At 36.5% G+C, this 21892-nt stretch overlaps 1 protein-coding gene across 1 annotated transcript; it reads right to left on the bottom strand.

Moving 5' to 3' along the window:
• Positions 1-271: 271 nt before the first annotated feature.
• LOC132014494 (mediator of RNA polymerase II transcription subunit 31-like) lies at positions 272-10087 on the bottom strand. The gene is made up of 2 exons (XM_059395495.1): positions 9931-10087; positions 272-856 (listed from the first exon to the last, which is right to left on the bottom strand). The coding sequence occupies exons 1-2, from the start codon at positions 10085-10087 to the stop codon at positions 471-473; spliced, it is 543 nt and encodes a 180-aa protein (XP_059251478.1). The 3' UTR covers positions 272-470.
• Positions 10088-21892: the final 11805 nt, after the last annotated feature.

Genomic DNA, 21892 nt, shown 5'->3' with positions numbered 1-21892 from the left:
TCCTCTCAGGACTGCCTTTGTTGTGTCCCACAGATTTTGAACCCTTGTATTTTCATTATCATTTGTTTCCATGATTTTTTTCAATTCTTCTTTAATTTCCCGGTTGACCCATTCATTCTTTAGAAGGATACTGTTTAGTCTCCATGTATTTGGGTTCTTTCCAAACTTCCTTTTGTGGTTGAGTTCTAGCTTTAGAGCATTGTGGTCTGAAAATATGCAGGAAATGATCCCAATCTTTTGATACCGGTTGAGTCCTGATTTAGGACCTGACGTGTGTCTTTATTCAGTTGGTTGAGCATTAATAACTTACAAACCCACAGGAAACCAAAGTACAACTGTGTGACAGCAGTGGCCCAGGAACAACACAAAGGGAGCTGGAGGGAGGTAGCCGGAGGCAAGGGCCCATCGCAGGTTTGGGTGCCCCCCGCCCCCCACAAAGAGAGCAGGAAAGAGTCCGTGGCGGCTGTGCCTCACTTGCCCGCGGCGCTGTTCTGCTGCTGCTGCTCAGCCAGGGCCTGCTGCAGATGCATGCGCTTCCGGGAGTAGTGCTGCCAGTGCAGGATCTGCTGCTCCTCGATGAACTTGGCGCACTGCGCATTCACCAGCTCCTTGCGGAAGTGCTCGTACTGGAGCAGCTCCAACATGTGCAGACACTGAGAGTACTTTAGATACTTGGCATATTCTGGTTCTTTCCAGTAAAGCAAGTACTTAAGATAGTTAACAAAAGCTTTGTCTTTGAAGTAACCTCTTTGGGCCAGAAAGTTCAGGTAGTTGGGGTTAGCTAAGCACTGCACGAACTCCAGCTCCAGCTGAAAGCGAAGTCGGTTCCCGGCGTCGTCCGTCTCCAGGATGTGATCTATTCTGGAGAATGTTCCATGTGCACTAGACAAGAATGTGTATTCTGTTGCTTTGGGATGAAATGTTCTGAATATATCTGTGATGTCCATCTGGTCCAGTGAGTCATTTAAGGCCTTTATTTCCTTGCTGATCTTTTGCTTGGATGATCTGTCCATTTCAGTGAGGGGAGTGTTAAAGTCCCCTACTATTATTGTATTATTGTTGATGTGTTTCTTTGATTTTGTTATTAAATGGAATACTATGCAGCCATCAAAAGAAGTGAAATCTTGCCATTTGCGACAACATGGATGGAACTAGAGCGTATCATGCTTAGTGAAATAAGTCAAGCAGAGAAAGACAACTATCATATGATCTCCCTGATATGAGGAAGTGGTGATGCAACATGGGGGCTTAAGTGGGTAGGAGAAGAATCAATGAAACAAGATGGGATTGGGAGGGAGACAAACCATAAGTGACTCTTAATCTCACAAAACAAACTGAGGGTTGCTGGGGGGAGGGGGTTTGGGAGAAGAGGGTGGGATTATGGACATTGGGGAGGGTATGTGCTTTGGTGAGTGCTGTGAAGTGTGTAAACCTGGTGATTCACAGACTGGTACCCCTTGGGATAAAAATATATGTTTATAAAAAATAAAAAATTATTAAAAAAAAAAGTAATAGAGTAAATGATAGATCTGAAAGGTACATGTGGGCTGGAATAATAGAGGACTAAGTGATAATCAGTATAAACACATGATGACTAAAATGCTCTCCACCCCCCACCCCAATATCCTGGTGTTGACCAGGACCCCAAACTAGTTTACTAGTTTGCTAAGTTAAACCTTAGGTTAACCCTAAGGAGGCATCTCAGGAATTGCTGATGTTTGAATTTCCTTAGAGCTTAGAAAGATGTGAACTTGGAATTTAAATACATTTACACAAAAATGTAATGAATCATTTAAAAATTGCTTATATACCTAAGTTTGTGAACTCAGTTTATATCTGCTTATCATTCCTTTTCTTTTCGTTTTTTTTTTTTAAGATTTTTTTTTTTTTTTTTGAGAGAGAGAGAGAGAGAGAGAGAGAGAGACTATGAGAGGGGTGAGGTCAGAGGGGGAAGCAGACTACCCGCCAAGCAGGGAGCCTGATGTGGGACTTGATCCTAGGACTCCAGAATCATGACCTGAGCTGAAGGCAGTTGCTTAATCAACTGAGCCACCCAGGTGTCTCTTCTTTTTTCTTTCTGATAAGGATGTCTTTAGTATACTTCAGACCTTTTGTTTATTTCAATCTTGTAAACAACAATTTAGTTTAGATGTATGTCTTAGGAACATGTATTTCTTGATTTCTAACCAATTTAAGTGCTTCTGTCTTTTTTTTTTATTTTAAAGATTTTATTTATTTATTTGACAGAGAGAGATCACAAGTAGGCAGAGAGGCAGGCAGAGAGAGAGAGAGAGGAGGAAGCAGGCTCCCTGCTGAGCAGAGAGCGGGACTCGATCCCAGGACCCTGAGATCATGACCTGAGCCGAAGGCAGTGGCTTAACCACTGAGCCACCCAGGCGCCCATAAGTGCTTCTGTCTTTTTAAAAGGTTGTTATTTATTATTTCTCTTTATTCTATATATTTATTTTAAAAGTTTTTGTTTATTCCTTTGAAAAAGAGAGAAAGTGAGCACGGGCGGGGGAAGGGAAGTGGGAGAAGACTCCCTGCTGAGCAGGAAGCCCGAAGTGGGGCTCCATCCCAGGACCAGGAGGTCATGACCTGAGAAGAAGGCAGATGCCCAACCATCTGAGCAACTCAGGTGCCCTTATTTTATTTTATTTTATTTTATTTTTTTTAGAGAGAGGGGGCTCGAGTGAGGGGGGGAGGGGCAGAGGAAGAAGGAGAATGAATCCTAAACAGGCTCCACACCCAGCAGTGTGGAACCCTACATGGGGATTGATTTTAAGACTTTGAAATCATAACTTGAGCTGAACTCAAGAGTCAGATGCTTAATGGACTATATCACCCAGACACCCCCATAAGACTGTTCAGAGCAGATTTAGGTTGACAGCAAAATTTCAGAGGAAGGTACAGAGATTTCTCATATACTTTTTACCCCCATACATGGGTAGCATTTCCCACTATCAACATCATCCACTAGGGTGGTACATTTGTTATAATTTATGACCATACATTGACACATCATAATCATCCAAGGTCTTTGTTTACATTATGATTTGCTCTTGGTATTATCCATCCTGTGGGTTTGGACAAGTATATAATGACACGTATTCATCATTAGGATATCCTACAGAGGATAGACGACATTTAAAAGAATTGAATGTGTGGCTTTTAATGATCTACTGGTAAATTAAAGACCTTCAATCTAGTTATCTGTGACAGTGACTTTTATCACCTTTTGAAGAAATTTCAGTAGGAATACAAACTTTTCTAGTTCATATAAGAACCTTCTTATATTCGATGGGAATCCAAAGAAAAATAATTGATAATGAGAAAGAACCTTAAGAATATGTTATTTCTGTGTTTTCTCATCAGAAATTTGGTAAGAGATATAATTTTACTGGTTATTGAAACAAGAGCTAGTATTTTTTGAGAGTTTATTATATGCCAGGCCCTTTCTTTAGTGTTATACAAATAGTATATGAGTTAATCTTCAGAACACCTTTATTAGATAGGATTTATCATCACTACAATTTTCACTTTAAAGAAATGGAAACATAGAGGGGTTCACCTTTTTGCTGATGTTGCTAAAGTTAGCACTGGCATATTAGAATCAGACTGCCATCTTCCTGAGATCTATCCTTCAGTAGTGCTTATTTTGTTAAGTCTTTGGAATTACAAAGACGAAACTCTGTTGTCTCTATTCTCAAGAAATTACAATGTATTTCCATAAAAGGCAGTTGTTTTAAAGGTTGAATAGAAGTATAAGCATGAAAGTCTCCCTAGAACAGTCCGAGATTCACAGAAAAGGTAGAAAGAATTTGAGCAGAACCTTCTAGAATGAGTGAGATTTTTCAGTTGCTAAAGCAAAGGTTGGTGTTCAGGTTGAAGAAATAGTGGGTAAAATTCTAAAGTCTTAGAGAGTTTTGTGTCTGAGAAAGAAAAATAATAGATATTAAAGTTTAGAAGCACAGTAGCTCCCCTAAAAAAATATGGGAAGTTTTGACAGTTCTCTCTCTCTCTCACTCTCTCTGTTTTACACACACACACACATACCCTCCCACACAAATAAAAGTTGCTTGAGAAAAGATATGTTCTAGTCTTCTAAATTACTGAGAAATGACACCTCTTTATTTTCTACTGTTGACAGCTTGACACTATTTTTTTCTGCTCAGCAAAATAATTTGGTCTTTATTGGACAGCCCTAAAGGTTTAGACTGTCCAGCAGAGCAACTTCAGTTTTCTCCTGTTTTCACTTATTTCCATCCTTAACAACACAATTACAAATAAATGGTGACTTCCCCAGCTGTTGCTGAGACTGGCATGAGGAAAAATATGGTAGCAACAGGTAGGCTTTAAAAGCATTTAAAACTGTGAGTTACCCAAGGTAAGGAATATCCAATTTCAGTAGAGTAGTTAATGAGTAATAACATTTTCAGTGGAAGACAAAATAGCTTTAGCATGGGAGAAAGCTAAACTGTATTGTCAATAGGTCATCTTTCCAAAGGGTCTTTATTTATTTCTGTTTTAAGAAAATGAAAAACTAATGAGAGGACTGGTATATACAGATTCATATTTAGAAATCTCATAGTTGCATAGCTTTAGTAATTAGAATAATCATGGAACTATTGTATGTATACATTTTATCTCTAATTACATCCATATAGTTCAGATGTTCATGAGCAATGAAAATTGCAGTTTGTTTTCTAGTACAAAATAAAAATGTTATAAAATAAACTCCATATGAAGGGGAGAAGGGGGTAGGCAAAACAACATTTCTCATAGTCTTACTATCCAGAGAAGATTTGGTTAACATTTTGTGTTTTTTTGTTTTTTTTTTTTCAATTTTTTTGAATGAAGTATGAATATTGCCATATTTCTCTTAATCTATTGTAAGGGGGCATTGATTTTTAAGATTATAACACTAATAACTTGATAATTAGTGGGCATAGATTTATAGGATTATAACACTAGTATCTTGATAATTATAGTATCTTATTACACAACTCTATATAATTCTGATTTGAGTGGGTTGACAGTCATCATCAAATACATGAAATTTTGCCTGCAAAACTATCATATTTCACTCTCTGTGGCTCCTCTGAGATAAAGACAAAATGAGGTTTTAGTTTCTGATAAATAGCAAATACATTTATATGTAGCACATGAGGTATCATTTTTTGATATGTAGGAAATGCATGCCTGTTAACATTGGGTGGCTGTGTGATAGTTTTGGAAAACTAATGTAGCCTGATTATCAGCTGGGATTTTCCTGCCACTTCAGAAGTAGGTGGTCTAGGTTGATCCTCCATGGCATACATACTCTTTGAAGGTTCACAGTCCTCTGTGAAACTTATGGGAATTCCCCCATGACTTTCATTCTTCTTCTGAGCCCCTGGTTCTGTTGATTTGACTCGGGTTATGGATTATCTCACCTTCCTTAACAGAGTGCTTTGGTTACTCTCTCTGTTGCTGCAGACCTAGAATTCATCTCTGTTTCATGACTTACATCAAGTAAATGAACAAAAAACCCGCGTGCTTGCTTAGTTTTACAAGGGAGGTGTGTGACTATGTGAGTTTGGGGGCTATAATATTCCCACAAAATAATCGACTTAAAAAAAATATTTCCCGGGGCGCCTGGGTGGCTCAGTGGGTTAAGCCGCTGCCTTCGGCTCAGGTCATGATCCCAGGGTCCTGGGATCGAGCTCCGCGTCGGGCTCTCTGCTCAGCAGGGAGCCTGCTTCCTCCTCTCTCTCTGCCTGCCTCTCTGCCTGCTTGTGATCTCTCTCTGTCAAATAAATAAATAAAATCTTAAAAAAAATATATTTCCGTCTTAAAAGTTCTTCAGCTGCTCAACAAATGGGGATGTTTCATGACCATCTCACAATATAGCATTTCTGCCTTTTTACGAGTTTGTTAACGTCTTTCTCCCTTGCCATGTTCTTACATTTTCCTTTTCCTCCTTTTCTGCATTTTTTGGAATATTCTAAGTAACCCCAACTTCGTCTCAATTTTTTGTGGAGAAGTGAATTCATGTCTTTTATGACCTCTAATCTCAAAACATTGCATATGCAGAGTCACTGAAGAGCTCAGCAGAAGGGTGACTTTCATTTATTAATTCTAAGACAGCAGTATCATAAATACCATTATTTTCTCCATTGCACTAGTTTTCAAAACCAAATAATTCCCATTTTTTATAAAATACTGGCAACACCAAATATCTAGATCTAGCATTTAGAAAACGCAAACTTTCTTCTGTTTCCTTTTCCTTCTCCACCTCTTTCACTTCATTTTCATCTTCTTCCTTTTAGCTTTTCTTATACAAATGAATTTATAAAGGTATCTATATTTAAGTATTTCTAAAATATTCTGAAATTCAGTTTTGAGGTAAAATACAGAAAAAATTGTGTGGATTTTTAAAAAATATATAACTTTTTGGCCAGTAACTATGACTAGTTTAGTGTATTATGTAATACTGATTATTTTATAGTATCTCATTGTTCTTATGGATAAGATGGTTTAATGTGTGCTAAGGTCAGAAGGTAAAAGTTCCAGATCCAAAGGCAAAATTGGAAATTAGAAACAGAAATATGAAGTAATTTTAGCTGCAGTAAAAATAACTAAGATTGGGATAAGTTGAATGGTCATCAGACCTCTGAATTTATGTCTTAAAAGAATTCTATTAAGTTGTTATGTATCACACAGGGAATATTCTTTTTTCACCAGCAGCTTGCAACATATGAGTTTTTATTTTCCTCTTTTTAAAAAACTATTCATAACTATTTTGAGGGTTCTAAAATGTGAGACATAATAAAAAATTTAGAGAAGTTTGAGTGGCTCAGTATGGCTGGAATATAGAATTAGATTAGGAATATGACAGAATTTGGGATTGAAGGTATGGGCAAGGAACAGATGAAAGAATCCAGATTATGGGGTTGGGTTTGCAGTTATAAAATTTATTAAAGAATGTGAACTTTATTCTGTAGACCGTGAGGACCTATAGAAAAATGTTAAGTTGAAAGTGATTTGGTCATTGTATTAGGAGGTGTTCTTAATTAATAATGCTGCTCATTTATTTTTCGGTTTGCCTTTTGGGGGAGAAAGAGCAGTGCCATTGGCTGGAATCACACCAAATCCATGATCCTTTTACTGCTTGGACCTTTATTTTTTTTTAATTCTTTTTTAAAGATTTTATTTATTTGTCAGACAGAGATCATAAGTAGGCATAAAAGCAGGCAGAGAAAGAGGAAGGGAAGCAGGCTCCCTGCTGATCAGAGAGCCTGATGTGGGGCTTGATCCCAGGATCTTGGGGTCATGACCTGAGCTGAAGGCAGAGGCTTAACCCACTGAGCCACCCAGGTGCCCCTACTACCTGGACTTTTAAAAGTGACCATTACTGAGATAATATTAATAGTTAGAGTTATGAATAAATTACTTTCCTACTTTATCTACATGCTTTTTTTATTTTGCAGTTTCTTTTTTTTCCTGCAGTTTCATTAAAATATGATTGTATTCTTGTGAGCATCTTTCATTGTGTTCCCCAAAAGAAAAGTAGATTGAGAATGGCTAATGTAGAGAATGTGGAGAGAGGCCCGCAGAAATACCTGTTGGAGATGATCTCTGTCATCTTCTTGAGAGGTGATGTGATCTGAACTAAGTAAGGGTTTTTGTGGGTGGAGAAGACAGGATGCAGAAGAAAAATGTCAAGTGGTGTAATTAATAGAAAATGATCAACAATAGCATGTAGAAAATTAAGGAGAGAAGAGAAGTTAGATAATTGCAGGGTTTTTTTTTTTTTTTTTTTTTTTTGGTGTGGCTGATTGTACACTGATATTCAGGGAAATTCAAATGGAGGATTAAATTTTGGTAAAAAATCAGTTGAGTGGGGTGGGAGGAAGTTTGTTTTGAATATATCAAGTTGTAGGGGCACCTGGGTGGCTCAGTGGGTTAAGCCTCTGCCTTCAGCTCTGGTCATGATCCCAGGGTCCTGGGATTGAGCCCCTCGTCGGGCTCTCTGCTCAGCAGGGAGCCTACTTCCCTTCCTCTCTCTGCCTGCCTCTCTGTCTACTTGTGATCTCTCTCTGTCAAATAAATAAAAATAATAATAAAAAAGAATATATCAAGTTGTAAACGTTCTGGTTCTTGATGGTTTATGTTTTCAGAACCCTCTACCACTCGCTTTAAATTTATGTTGAATTGTCAATAGAGGAGGAAATTCCATCTTTACAATTTAGCAAAAGCAGAATGATATCTATGGTGATACAAAGAATAATTGCAAAGGTATAAGAATAGCTTTCAATTAACCTCTGCTTCTCAGTGACAGCTGGGAAAGAGCCTATGCCTCTATTCATTTGTCATTCTTACTTCTTAGCAGCATTATATTTATTAAGACATAAGATCTTATATCTGGTTTAAGAAACTAGATAACCTTAACAATGATAAAATTATAAAACTTAATTGTCATTAATTACAACATTCCTTTTTCTCCAATTATTTTTATTACAGATATTTTTGAGTATATTAAAAATTAAAGATAAGTGCTTAATAAACCTCATGTACCCATTAAACAGCTTAAACAATTATTATGGCCAGTTTTTTTTTCAATCAATTCCCTCTCCTCCTATTCCCTAGAGCACTAAAAACAAAGTAGCTTTATTGAGACATAAATTAAAAACTATAAAATTCACCTATTTTAGGTATAAAATTCAGTGACTTTTAGTAAATGTTCAGAGTTTTACTAACATCTCCACGTCCAGTTTGGAACATTTTTTTATCATCCCAAAGAGGTTCCTTGTACCCATTTCTGCTTACCGTCTTTCCCACCCTAAAACCCCCATAACCACTGATCTACTTTCTGCCTTTACAAATTATAGCATTCTTTTCTTGGGAATGGGAATATTCACTGTAGAGCTGTTTTGTGGGAGTAAGTTTCTCAAACTCTATTTATATAATTTTGGTAACCCTATGATATAAGTAGTCATTATCCCCATTTTAGAGATAAGGAGACCAAGGATTAATTGTTATATACTCAAGATCACATCTTGGAGATGGTAAAGAAGTCACTCAATCCAAACCTGCACTGCTTTATTGCTTTTGCCATAGTGTTTACAAATGCTTTTATATATTCAGTTATCCATCATTTTCTGTATTTATGGTATCAAGATTTGGGCTGATGTTTGCTTATTAATTTTTGTTAAAAATCTGTTTCTGCCTTTCCTGTTTACTCTTAAACTGTGCTCTTGAAGAGTTTCAATATAGTATTTCAGTAACTCGATTTAAAAATTTTTAAAGGAATAGTAACTTTTAAAGGTACATGTAACTAAAATTTCCTACACCTCCTGGAATGTCACAGAATGAAGAAAAACAGTAATTCTCCTATTGTTAATAATATGACTCAGAAGCTTCTACAATTTCTTCCCTTTCTGGTTATGAAATAATGAAGTTTAGGAGGGGTGAGGTACAATGTAGTTAAATTTTACTGTCCTTTGTTTCCTCATTAATTCTTGTAGTTTTATAACAGATGATTTAAATGACCCAAACTAGTAGTTTTTGCTCTCATTGGCACTGTTTTTTACTTTTAAATCATTCCAAGTAATTCTAATGTGTAGTCAGAATTAAGTCATAACCCACAAATCCAACATAACATTTACTTGTGGATTTCTGAGCTCTATGACAAAGTCTCCTCCCCAACATTGTATTTATCTTACTATGTCCCGAGTTGCATGTAGATTTTTTTTTTTTTAGAGTACATATTATTTGATCATTTCAATTTGGCCTTTTGCAGGACACTTAACAGAGATACTTTTCATCTTTACTGTCAGATAACTGGTTTCTCAGTTTTTCCTATCTAGTGTCCAAACTGCCTAAATCATTCGACCTAGATCATTTCTGACTTCTGCAACAAAGCATTTCATTGCTATTCTAACTTACAAAATGCTATCCCGGAACCCACTTGACAAGTGTTACAGGTTTCACAGCAATCTGAAGGGATGTGTTTCCATTGATTCAACACCATTGCTTGCAGATTTTTCCACAGCTCACAACCAATGACAGCCCATTTCCAGTCAGTTCGAAAACAACTAGTCATTCTACTAGTATCAGAAAATAGAGATAGGGAAAGTATTTTTCTACAGAAATCATTAAAAGGATTTTTTTTTTTTAGAGACATATATCAAAATAAATGTACTGTGTGTGTGTGTGTGTGTGTGTAATGAAAGCACTAAGTTTCAATTATTGTAAGTATAAACAATCTCTAAATGTCTACTTAAGTTTCATATTATGGTCAGTACAGCAGAGGTGAAGGTAAAAAGAAAAAGAGAGTATGAGAGGATAAGAATAGGACAGAAAAAAGAGAGAAGTGGGAGGACAAAAAGAGGAGAGGAGTTCACTTGTATCAAAGGAAATGGAGTGTGCAGTTGCCTCATTTCATTCGATGGTGCACAGTGTCCCCCCACTGACGGCCCCTGGAGAAGGGGGCACTAGAAATAAACCCCTGGTTTGCTCATTAATCTTCTGTGTCTAGGCACAGGGTTGCATGCTCCAAGCAAGGGACATCTTAAAAACGAACAAACAAACGAAACTTGTACAAAGTTACCTCTGCGTTTGCAGAAGTCTAGAGGAAGACACTAGAGAAAGAAGAAAATGAAGAAGAGCAAAGCATATGCCAGTGGTTCGGGTGGGGGGATGGGGAGAAGAGCTTCAGTAAGAAGGAAGAGGAGGGGAAAAAGAGAGAGAGAGAGGCAAGATAATGTCATCTTGTCTTCTTTACAGTGCTTCTCCTTCTCCCTGGAATGACCTTAGGCTCATCGTTCAACCCGTGAACACTTGTTCCTTAAGTGTTAACTTAAACATCATCTCTGAGGGGAAACCATTTGGGAGTCGCTAGGCAGAACTGATCACTCCTAAACACACATATACATATACATTCTCAAGTATGTATTACATTGAATTGCCATATTTCCCATATACTTGTCATATTCTCCTATATATTTGAACAGATACTTTGAAATATTTGTTTATTTTGAACAATTCAAAATTACTCAGAATATTTGAACAAAGAATTCCTAGCCCACTAACATTTTTTACCACAGGATTATATATTATTAAGCATCAATCTTCCCATTTTACAGACATGATAATTTTCTTTATTTATGGGAACATTAGATTTTTCTGCCAGATAGGGGATAGAAGATACCACTTCAACATTTGATTTGTTTTCAAAATTCTGAAAAAAGCTTTTGTCAAAATTTATGACAAGAATTTCAAAAGAAAGTTATAAAACTGTATTAGACTATAATTTAATAAAGAAAAATGAATGTTAATGTTAGCAGTTAACCTCAACCAAGACAGCCAGCATTATAACTCAGTAAATCCAACTTAGTCTAGGATGAAATATTAGAGACACAAAAGGAAGAACCATATATGTTTTATTTGTTTGTTTGTTTGGGAAGTCTTGTCCCTAATTTGAACTCATTTGACTCAAATATAAAATCCCAGGAAATGTAAGCCAACGGAAATTCCAATTCTTTTTCGGCCAACATTGTGGCACTGTGGAACAGCTGAAAACCACATTTTCATGTGTTTGTAATTTAATTCTCTTCTACCACCTGCATGTGGCAAACAGTTCTCTCACAGTTGCCAACTATAGATTTGCCAGCTGTTGTAAAAAATGGAGGATAAATTTAACTCTTTAAAACATTTGACTCACAAGTTACACTCAGATATCAATCTCATATTCTGGTTGTCATTCTAATTGCTCATCTAGTATTTTGCCACTGCATAAGTGGAGTGGGTATTGTTGGTTCAGTCAGTTGGCATTGTACTGAGATAATTATTGTTATTTGAAGTTATTTATCAGAGCTGTGGAAACTAAGGGAAAAAGAGGGGGACACCTGTCTTAACTTCTGTGTCTGACAAGCTGAGAGAGTTAGGACAAAGGGAGTGGTTCAGCTGAATAAGTGGTTCAGCCACATAGGATTCGAATCCTGCTTCTTCCTCTTTCTTGCATTGTGACTTAGAAGCAAGTTTTGTTATCTCTCTAAATTACAGTTTCTGTATCTGTAATATAGGAATATATTTATCTTACATATTATGTACCAGGCACTGGTTAAGTGCTAGGGGTGCAATGGTGAGCAAAATGGCCATGGCTATTGATTTTATGGAGCTTATAGCATAGGGAGGGAGACACAAATTAAGAATAGCTACCAGGGTGCCTAGGTGGCTCAGTGGGCTAAAGCCTCTGCCTTCAGTTCAGCTCAAGATCCCGGCGTCCTGGGATCGAGCCCCGCGTCGGGCTCTCTGCTTAGGAGGGAGCCTGCTTCTTCCTCTCTCTCTCTTGCTCTGTCTGCCTACCTCTCTGCCTACTTGTCATCTCTGTCTTCTGGGTAAATAAATAAAATCTTAAAAAAAGAGAGAGAGAATAGCTACAAATAAATCCATTATTTCAAATTGCAAAACTATTGTGAAGGCTAATATTGTAAACTGTAAAAGATCATAATGTGAGAATCCAATTTAAATAGAATAGTTAGTGAAGGCTTTTCTAAAAGAATTCTGATTGATTTGAGATTGATATAATGAATAGGAGATCCTTTGTAAAAGAATAGGAGCAAAGGAGGAAAATAGGTATTTTAGTAACAGGAAACAGCACATGCAAAGGTCCCGCACTTTCAAGGCACTGATGATAGAAGGAGTGATAATGGTGCGAGTTGAGGCTAGAGATAGAAGCTTTAGAGGAACTTGGACATGCAGGGAATTTGAAATACCATCTTGAAAGCTCTATGCATTTGCTGAAGAAGAGTTAAAGCAGAAGAATGATAAAACCAGATTTGCTTTTTTTTAATGCTGGCAATTTTAAAAGATCACTTCATGTACTGTTTTGAGAATGGCCTGGGGAAGGGAGACAGTAGACAAAGAGAGAATGTCATAAGTTGGGTGGCTTGCTGTGGTCTTGGGGAAACAATGATGGCAGCTTTTAATCTTGTTGAGATGAAAAGAAAGGATGGAGTTCATAGATAAAGAACACATCCTTAGCCTTGGCAGTTGATAGGGTATAGAGTAAGGGGTGGTAAAGGAGAGAGTTGTCAATGTTGACCCTTTTCAGTCTTGAGGAACTAGGTATATGTTTGTACCATACAGTGTACAAGGAACCTTCAAAGATTACCTCTGAAAAAGACCTCTGGGACATGTTGAATTTGAAGTGAGTTTGATACATTTGATACACCAAGGAGACCTTCTAATACAGACATCTGAAGCTGTAGAACAGATTAAAAATGAGGATGTAAAATTGGGAATTATCTGATTGGTTAGATTGCCTGGGGAAAAAGTAGAGTGGAGTATAGGAAAGTTGATTATAAGAAGGGAAGAGGGCCAATCACTGAACCTTTAGGGATATCAATAGGAGTAGTCTAAATAAAACATTAGATGCAGATGTGGGTGATTTAGGAGTGCCTGACAATTTGGGAAGAATGTGGCTTCATTGGGCAATATATATTCAACTTGGTAAGAAACTGTTAAGCTATTTTTTTTTTTTTTAAGATTTATTTATTTTAGAGGGAGAGAGAAGAGGGGCAGAGGGAGTCTAAGGTCGATTCCAAAGCAGACTCTGAACTAAGTGCAGAGCCTTTGCTGGCCTTGATCTTAAGGACCCTAAGATCTTGACCTGAGCCAAACTGAGAGTCAGATGCTTAACCAACTGCACCACCCAGGTGCCCCAGTTAAACTGTTTTTAAGAGTATCTGTACGATTTTGCATTTCCACCAGTGAAATATGTGAGTTACAGTTTCTCCACAATCTTGACAGAACCAGGTAGTGTCAGTATTTAGCCTTAAATGTTTTGTTTTATTTTGTTTCAGATTGTATTAGATGTGTATTGTGGTATCTCATTGTGGTTTTCATTTGCATTTCCTTAATGGCTAACAAAGTTGAGACTTTCTTCATGTGCTTGTTACCTGTATATTTTCAGAATATTTTCTGTTCACCTTTTTTAGTGAAGTATTTGTTCAAATATTTTTCCCATTGAAAAAAATGGAAAAAATGGAGAGGAGAAGTGACTTGGGGGAATTTGGAGAGAGAGAAGAACCATGAGAGACTGTGGACTCTGAGAAACAAACAGGGTTTTGGAGGGGAGGGCGGGGGGGTTGGGTGAGCCTGGTGGTGGGTATTATGGAGGGCAGGTATTGCATGGAGCACTGGGTGTGGTGCATAAACAATGAATTCTGGAACACCGAAAAGAACTTTAAAAAATGGATTGTGAAATACAAAAAAAAAATTGTATGCCAAAAACACTAAATAATCATTAAACTTTGTTACTATTAAAAAAATTGGGATATTTATTTTCTTACAGCTGAGTTTTGAGAGTTCTTTATTTATTTTGGATATAAGCCTTTTTGTATAGGTAATTTATAAGTATTTTTCCCAGCCCATATAGTTCGTTTTTTGTTTTTTGTTCTTTCCCTTTCCTTAATAATCTATTTTGCAGAGGAAAAGTTTTCGATTTTGATAATATCCTGTTTACCATTTTTGTCTGTTATAGATAATACTTTTGATATTTTAGCTAAGAACTTTTTGGAAAAGCCGTGATTTCTACACTAAATTTCCTTTGTACCTTTGTAAAAATCAATTATCCATATATGTATGGGTTTGTTTCTGGATTCTCTCTTCTGTTTCGCTCATTTGTTTTTTGATCTTGAGCTCAATGCCACAGAAAACTTTATATTAGATCTCAAAAGCAGGTTGCATAGCATTAGCTTTCCAACTTTGTTCTTCATTACCAAAATTGTTTTGGCATATCTAGGTCCTTTCCATTTCCATGTGAATTTTAGAATCAGCTTTCCAGTTTCTACATAAAAGCCTGCTGGAATTTTGTTTGGGGTTGGGTTGACTCTCTAGAAAAACTTAGGGAGAAATGGGAAAGAACAAGCTTCAGTGGGGGAAGAAGTAAAATTCACGTTTTGTCTCTAATGGGTATGTCATTGAGTGCTGGTGTTTGGACTAGTGGGCAAAAGAAAATGTGGAGTATGCTTTATAGAAGACAGAGAAAAAAAGAATGTTTGGCTATTAGGAATGAAAATCCTAGTAGAATCAATGAATGATTATTAATTATTTTGCCGTTTTTAAATTTTTTTATTTTTTATAAACATATATTTTTATCCCCAGGGGTACAGGTCTGTGAATCGCCAGGTTTACACACTTCACAGCACTCACCAAAGCACATACCCTCCCCAATGTCCATAATCCCACCCCCTTCTCCCAAACCCCCTCCCCCCAGCAACCCTATTAATTATTTTGGATTCAATATGGATGTAGAAGACATTGAAAAGATACTGGGCGATTTAAACTTGAGAGAATGCATACTATATTCACATAAAAGGAACATTTAGGACTTAATGATTGCCCTAGTGGATACAAAGCAGAGTAGTTATTTTAGCTGGGGGAGGGGAGAGATTATAAGAGAAGAGTTGAACTGAATTTTTGCGCACTGTAATTTATGTCTTAAATAAAATAACAGTAACCACTGTGATGCTATCCGTTTCCCTAACTCAAATGTCTATAATTAAGCAGCTCAATTCACCCATCCCTACTTATTATGAGTGTCAGTTTTTAAACCTTAAGTAGCTTTTACAGTGCTCCTCAACTGAACAAAATTTAACAAAATAGAATAAAAATATCTCAGGGATATCCAAGAACTAATGAATAGATGGCTTGTTTCCTTGCTGTCTAGTCTTTGTTAATAGATACAAAGAAAACTGTATATTAGGTGACTTTCCTCATAGACTTTAAAGTTGTTCCTTTCTTACCATATTTATTTCTTTTACTACTTTAGTACTTGATACCATTTGAAGTATTTAGAGAACTGCCTTAAGAGGTATGTAATGATACAGAGACTAAGAAATAAGGGACTGGATAGGAATTAGTGTAGGAAGACTGGATGTACAAATAAAACCCTTACTTGATAACATGAAAGTGTTTCCAAGCAGGTTTTGAGGTTTTGTTGGCTTATCAACACCTCTACCTTGAGCAATAACAAAATAGGAGTTAACATTCCAAATGTTGGTATGTAAGAGACATGTTGTTAAGGTCAGATCTAACTGAGAAACACTAATTGCTTTGTTTCCCTGCATTTCTCAAAGTCAGTGTGGTTATGTGTAACAGTTAAAATCAGATGAAGTTGAGTCTACACTCTGCAATAATCATTCTCCAAATAGGAGCAATTTTCTGGAAGGGGAGTTTTTAAAGGTCTGACATCATCATTTAATCAAGGACTTAAAATTTTGTGGAAAATATATAGACTTGTAGGGTAGATAATTTGATCTTACTTCCTAGGAAATGCATCTTGTATGCCATCTCTTTAACACATCTGTGTTATATCAGGACGGGGTTTTGAGCTTTTCAGTTTGTGAGTGTTGAATATATGGAATAAATGGTAGAATTAGGAGTAGGATCTTAGTGCCCTTAATTACTAGTTTTCTATTCTATTTACTTTAAGAGTAAAATTTTAGCTCCAACAGATTCGACACAGTAAATAAATTTTCTTATAGGAATCTGGTTTACAGGTGTTGCAAAACAACAACAACAAACCCCAAACCCCCTGATAAGCGCCCAAACAACACTGCAGGCAGGTATCTTGAAGCCTTACTATCCTTAAAAGTTTGGAGGACTAGCTGATGATATTCTGCTAAGACTTTACCAATTGACAAGTTTCCTTCCTCTTACTTAGAATAGCTTCTGCATTGACTCACCCTGACACCACTATCGCATTAGCCTGCTTTACAAATGGGTAATGGAGAGATAAGAGGATTAAAACTTTTGGAGACATATTTGGCAATAAACAATATTAAATCTTTCACTAGGCTACCGACAGCATTTGGACAACACACAGATCAAATCTTGAGGCACTTTGAGTCCCAAAATTGAATTAAAGGATCCAAGAAGCAATGTGAAATGAAACTTTGGAATTTAACACACCTGGGACTTTCTGGTGTCTAAGCATACAAGTCTGTACTTTTTTGAGCACAAAAAATTCTAAATGTCAGCATCAAGACAATGTGAAAGTCTCAAAGATAGAACTGGTTATAGCACAGGAGCTCATTAAAAAAGAATATATGAAAGAGTTTTTTGAATTTTATTTCAGTCTGTATTTTTATAAATTCTCAAAGCTCTTCAGGGTCTGTCTGTCATCACAATTTTTAAGAGTTGTTAAATAGATTTTTTTTTTAATGTAAGTTGTGGATAGTTGTTCATATACCATGAGAGATTGTAACATTCAACAAGCAGTGGAGACTTCCTATGGAGTGTTGCATTTCCCTTTATAATTAAAAACATTTTAAAATTAAATAAATACCTAATTATGGTTTAAAATGTCAAATAATGCTTAGTGTTACTAAAAATGGTCAATCCTACCACTTTTCCAACAGAATCTTCTGGTGTTCTGTTTGTTTCTTCTGGCATTTGCCTCCATGTGTCTAAACAATTAAATACGGCAGTATTTTGCTTTGTCATTTTTGAATGTTATCTATTGGTTTCTTCCTGTAATAACTGTAGACTTTACCTCTTTCCTGCTTATATCCATATTTCCTTATATCTCTTTTATTTTCCTCTTTCTTGCTTCCTTAACTGTGTACAGTGATATTACATTTTTTATTAAATCCATAGTTATTCTTTTCATTAATATGATTATGTAGAAAAGGTTAACTACCAAGCTGAATTGTACACCTTATTTACATTTCTGGGTTTTTTTTAAAAGAATTTACTTACTTATTTATTTGAAAGAGAGAGAGGGAGAGGGATTGAGAAAGAGAGAGCATAAGCAGGGGGAGCGGCGGGCAGAGGGAGAGATAGAAGCAGGCTCCCGATTTAGCAGAGAGCCCAAGGCAAGGCTCAATCCCAGGACTCCAGGATCAGGACCTGAGCCAAAGGCAGACGGTCAATTGATTGAGCCACTCAGGTGCCCCTATATTTCTGTTCTTTTTTTTTTTCTTTTTAAAGATTTTATTTATTTATTTGGCAGAGAGGCAGGGAGAGAGAGAGAGAGAGAGAGAGAGAGGGAAGCAGGCTCCCTGCTGAGCAGAGAGCCAGATGCGGGACTCGATTCCAGGACTTTGAGATCATGACCTGAGCCAAAGGCAGTGGCTTAACCCACTGGGCCACCCAGGCACCCCTATATTTCTGTTCTTGTACAACATTTTATCTTTCAGCTAAGAATCATTATTTCTTTTCTGCTTTGAGAATTACCTCATTTTATTATATTGTGGTTTTTGTTTGTTTTTCTTTCATTTGCTTAATTTTCTTGAATCTATGACATCTTGGTTCCTTTAACCTCTCCAAGAGCTCAGTAAAATTTTTATTAGTTTTCCACAGAGTCAATCTTATCAGTTAATGTATTTGCTCCTAGGTTTTCTTCAATAAATTGGTCATCTGTCTGACAAAACTCCTTTCTTCTCTGTAAAGGATTTGTGACAGCTGCAGAAGTGCTGTTTTGGAAATTCCTTTGACCTCTCCTCTTCGATCTCTAAGTTTTCCAAGTTCTGTGTCTCTCTTTTCCTTGCTGTATTCCCTCTGGCAGTGTCATGATACTGAATACCCGAAAGATAAAATTATGACATTCTGAATGTCAGAAAATGTCTTTTTATCTGCCCATTTTTGAGTAATAATTTAGATAGACTTACAAATTTATCTTAGAAATAATTTGGTCTTAGAAATTAAGGCACTGTTCACTGCCTTCTAGCCCTCATGCTGATGTGCTTCTTTTTATATGGCCTAGTCCTTTTTAGGATCCTCTCTTCTTTCCTGTTGTCCTAAAATTGTATAAGGATGTGCTTTGGTGTAGATTGTTTTACATACATTTTGCAGGTGCTGTTTAAAAGAGACTCATTTCATTCTGTTCTAGAAAATCTTTGGGGTGCCCGGGTGGATCAGTTAAGCATCTGCCTTCAGTCCTAGGTCATAATCCCAGCCTCCTAGGATTGAGTCCCGCATTGGGCTCCCTGCTTATCGGGAAGCCTGCTTCTTCCTCTTCCACTCCCCGTGCTTTGTGTCCCCCCCGCCTCTGTCAAATAAATAAAATCTTTAAAAAAAAAATCTTCTTATAGTTTTTGTTTAAAATAATTTTCTTTCATCCACTTCTCTGTTCTTTTTTTTCTAGAAATGCTTCCCTCTCCCAGACCTATTGAGATACAGTTGACATATAACATTTTGTAAATTTAAGGTTGCAGTGTGATAATTTGATATATGTATATATTGAGAAATGATTACCACAATAGAACTTCTGGAAATTCTTTAATTGACCTTTGCACTGCCTTGTTCTATCCCCTAGTCCCTCCGTTCCTTTATTCCCCTCCTGTTCTCTTCCTTTCTTGCTCCTCCCAGCCCCTTCCCCCTCTTCCCCTTTGGTATCTTCCTCCCCTATTACTTTCTCTCTTTCACTGCTTTCTTTTTTTTTTTTTTTTAAAGATTTTATTTATTTATTTATTTGACAGAGAGAAATCACAAGTAGATGGAGAGGCAGGCAGAGAGAGAGAGAGGGAAGCAGGCTCTCCGCTGAGCAGAGAGCCCGATGCGGGACTCGATCCCAGGACCCTGAGATGATGACCTGAGCCGAAGGCAGCGGCTTAACCCACTGAGCCACCCAGGCGCCCCTCTTTCACTGCTTTCTTTATGAGACTTTGACTTTATCATCTAACCTTTCTGTACTCATTAAAAAGGAAAACAAACTTCATATTTTTAATTCCCAAGAATATTTTCTTGCTCTGTATTTATTTTGATCCTTGTATTTTTTTCTTTAATAGATGTGTTATCATCCTTTATCTGAGGGTATTATTGTAACTTAGAGTAAAGTTTATTCTGTTCTCTTCATTCTCTCTGTATCATCTGAGTTTCTTTGTTGGTTTTGGTATGTATTTCCCTGTGGAGCTTTTGCTTGTATGTTTGGTATTTCTTGTCTTATCATTCAATTTAAGAGTGAGTCACTAAAACTTTGCTGGGAATTATATGCATTGGTGGGTGTTGTTGAATCATGGGTTCTCTCTAGGATAATCTGGTAACCATCAATTTTTTTTTCTTTTTTCTTCCTTTTTTTTTTTTTTAACTTTGGATCTTCATATGTCATTATATAAAATCAGAGATTGGCTAATTTTCCTTTTTTCTATAGAGGACCAGATAGTAAATATTTTAGGCTTTATGGGGCATATACAGTCATTGGCATAACAATTCAATTCTTCCCTTAGAGCGAAGGAGCCATCGACAATGTGTAATTGAATGTGTGTGGCTCTGTTCCAATAAAACTTTATTTGTTGGGAAAAAAAAAAATTGGTGAACTGAATTTGTCCTGAAGGCTCTAGCTTGCTGACCCTTTCTAAAAGCATTACTCTTTTAGGGGTTTGATTTCTCTAGAAATGATTTCTCCAGATTTTTACCAAGAGTAGAGTGTAAGGCAGAAAATCAGTCTGCTGGTGTTCTGGAGCTGGGTCGGGAAAGAAGCCGAGGGTTGTACCATTTAATATGGAGATCATCACTTAGCATAGTCTAGTATCTCACCTTTTGCTTCTTCTGCTTGATATTCCCAAATCTATGCTCCTAGACTTCATTTTGTTGATAACAGTGTTTTTCACATTAATGTGCATAAAAAATATTTAGGGATCTTAATGAAAGCAAGTTCAATTTTACCAGGTTTAAACCTGGGCTGGAAAGTCTATATTTCTCATACGCTTTTGAGTGATGCTGGTGCTGCTGGTCCTAGAAAAACACCTTGAATAGGAAGAACATGTGAATACCAACCACGCTTCTGTAGATAGAAGAGAGGAAATGTCTATTCTCTCTAGAGACTTTCAAACATCCCAATGTCTTCAGCTCCATTTCTCACTCTTGCCTTGCGTGGCTCAGATCCCCAGGTTTTCTAGTCTTTTGTGGGGAAATTGACTGCCTTTTGCCCATGTCCTCTGTAGACAGCTAGAATTAAAAATCTTTATCTAAGTCATGTTCAATTTTTTTGTATGTATAATATATATATGTATATATATAACATACATACATACATATATACATATACGGACATACATAAATATATATTTGGTGTTCCTTTCTTAGGTTTTTAACAGAGATGGAGTTATGCTTTGGATTTTTAAAAAGCATTTGGAGAATTTTTTGAGAGAATAAAAAGGAGAACATGTTTGAAGTTGAAATTGAATTAGAAAGTAAACGATCATAAAATATTTTCTTGAACTATATTGTGGCACTCCAACTTAATAACAAACTGATTTTTTCTTATATCCACCCTGAAATGGCATAGGAAGAAGGAATAAACTCCACTTCTGGAATAGTACTTTAAAATGTTTGCTGAGGAAGTGGCCATCATGGTTATTCATTATTGGACTTTGGATTTTTTTCAGTTTTCAATTTGGTATTCAAAGGATCTTTAAGAAGAGCTTCATTCCTGTCATTTCCATTATCTTAATTTATTCATTGAAATCTTTATATTAATAATAAGATGAATTAAAAAATAAACAAACCATTTTGTAATGTAATAACTCATGGCCAGCCTGAGGCACAACTGCGAGGTAGGTGAAATTTGTTTTCACTATCCTAATTCCTAGCGTGCCTTTACTTATCTTTGAAGTTTCATCTTTGCCTGAAAAACTTTCCCTCTACCCTTTAACTCAGTGTTCCATGTCTAGATCCTTTCTCTTTATCACTCTTTTGTGTCCTTACTCATAAATAGTAAACACTGAATCATAATTTACCAGTTTGGTATATTATAAATAGGACATGTAAAATAATCGATCTTTACATGGTGTTTGAAGAGTTATGGTATTCCTAGTAGTGGCATATTATTATTCTCTGGCCCAGAAGTATCTGAATGCTTTGAGTCATTATACATAATCTGTTTTGTCTTAAGGAGTAC

The sequence above is a fragment of the Mustela nigripes genome, chromosome 3 (assembly GCF_022355385.1).
Source record: "Mustela nigripes isolate SB6536 chromosome 3, MUSNIG.SB6536, whole genome shotgun sequence".
Lineage (NCBI taxonomy): Eukaryota > Metazoa > Chordata > Mammalia > Carnivora > Mustelidae > Mustela > Mustela nigripes.
Note: the sequence above shows the minus strand (reverse complement) of the source record. Positions and strands in the feature narration are given on the sequence as shown.

What these genes read in the sequence shown, in the direction of transcription:
- LOC132014494 (XM_059395495.1), bottom strand. Translation starts at nt 10,087, where the DNA reads ATGACTAGTTGTTTTCGAACTGACTGGAAATGGGCTGTCATTGGTTGT. An exon ending in GGGTTCCGGGATAGCATTTT is followed by an intron (nt 857 to 9,930) that starts GTAAGTTAGAAT and finishes TCTCCAGAATAG; the next exon opens with ATCACATCCTGGAGACGGAC.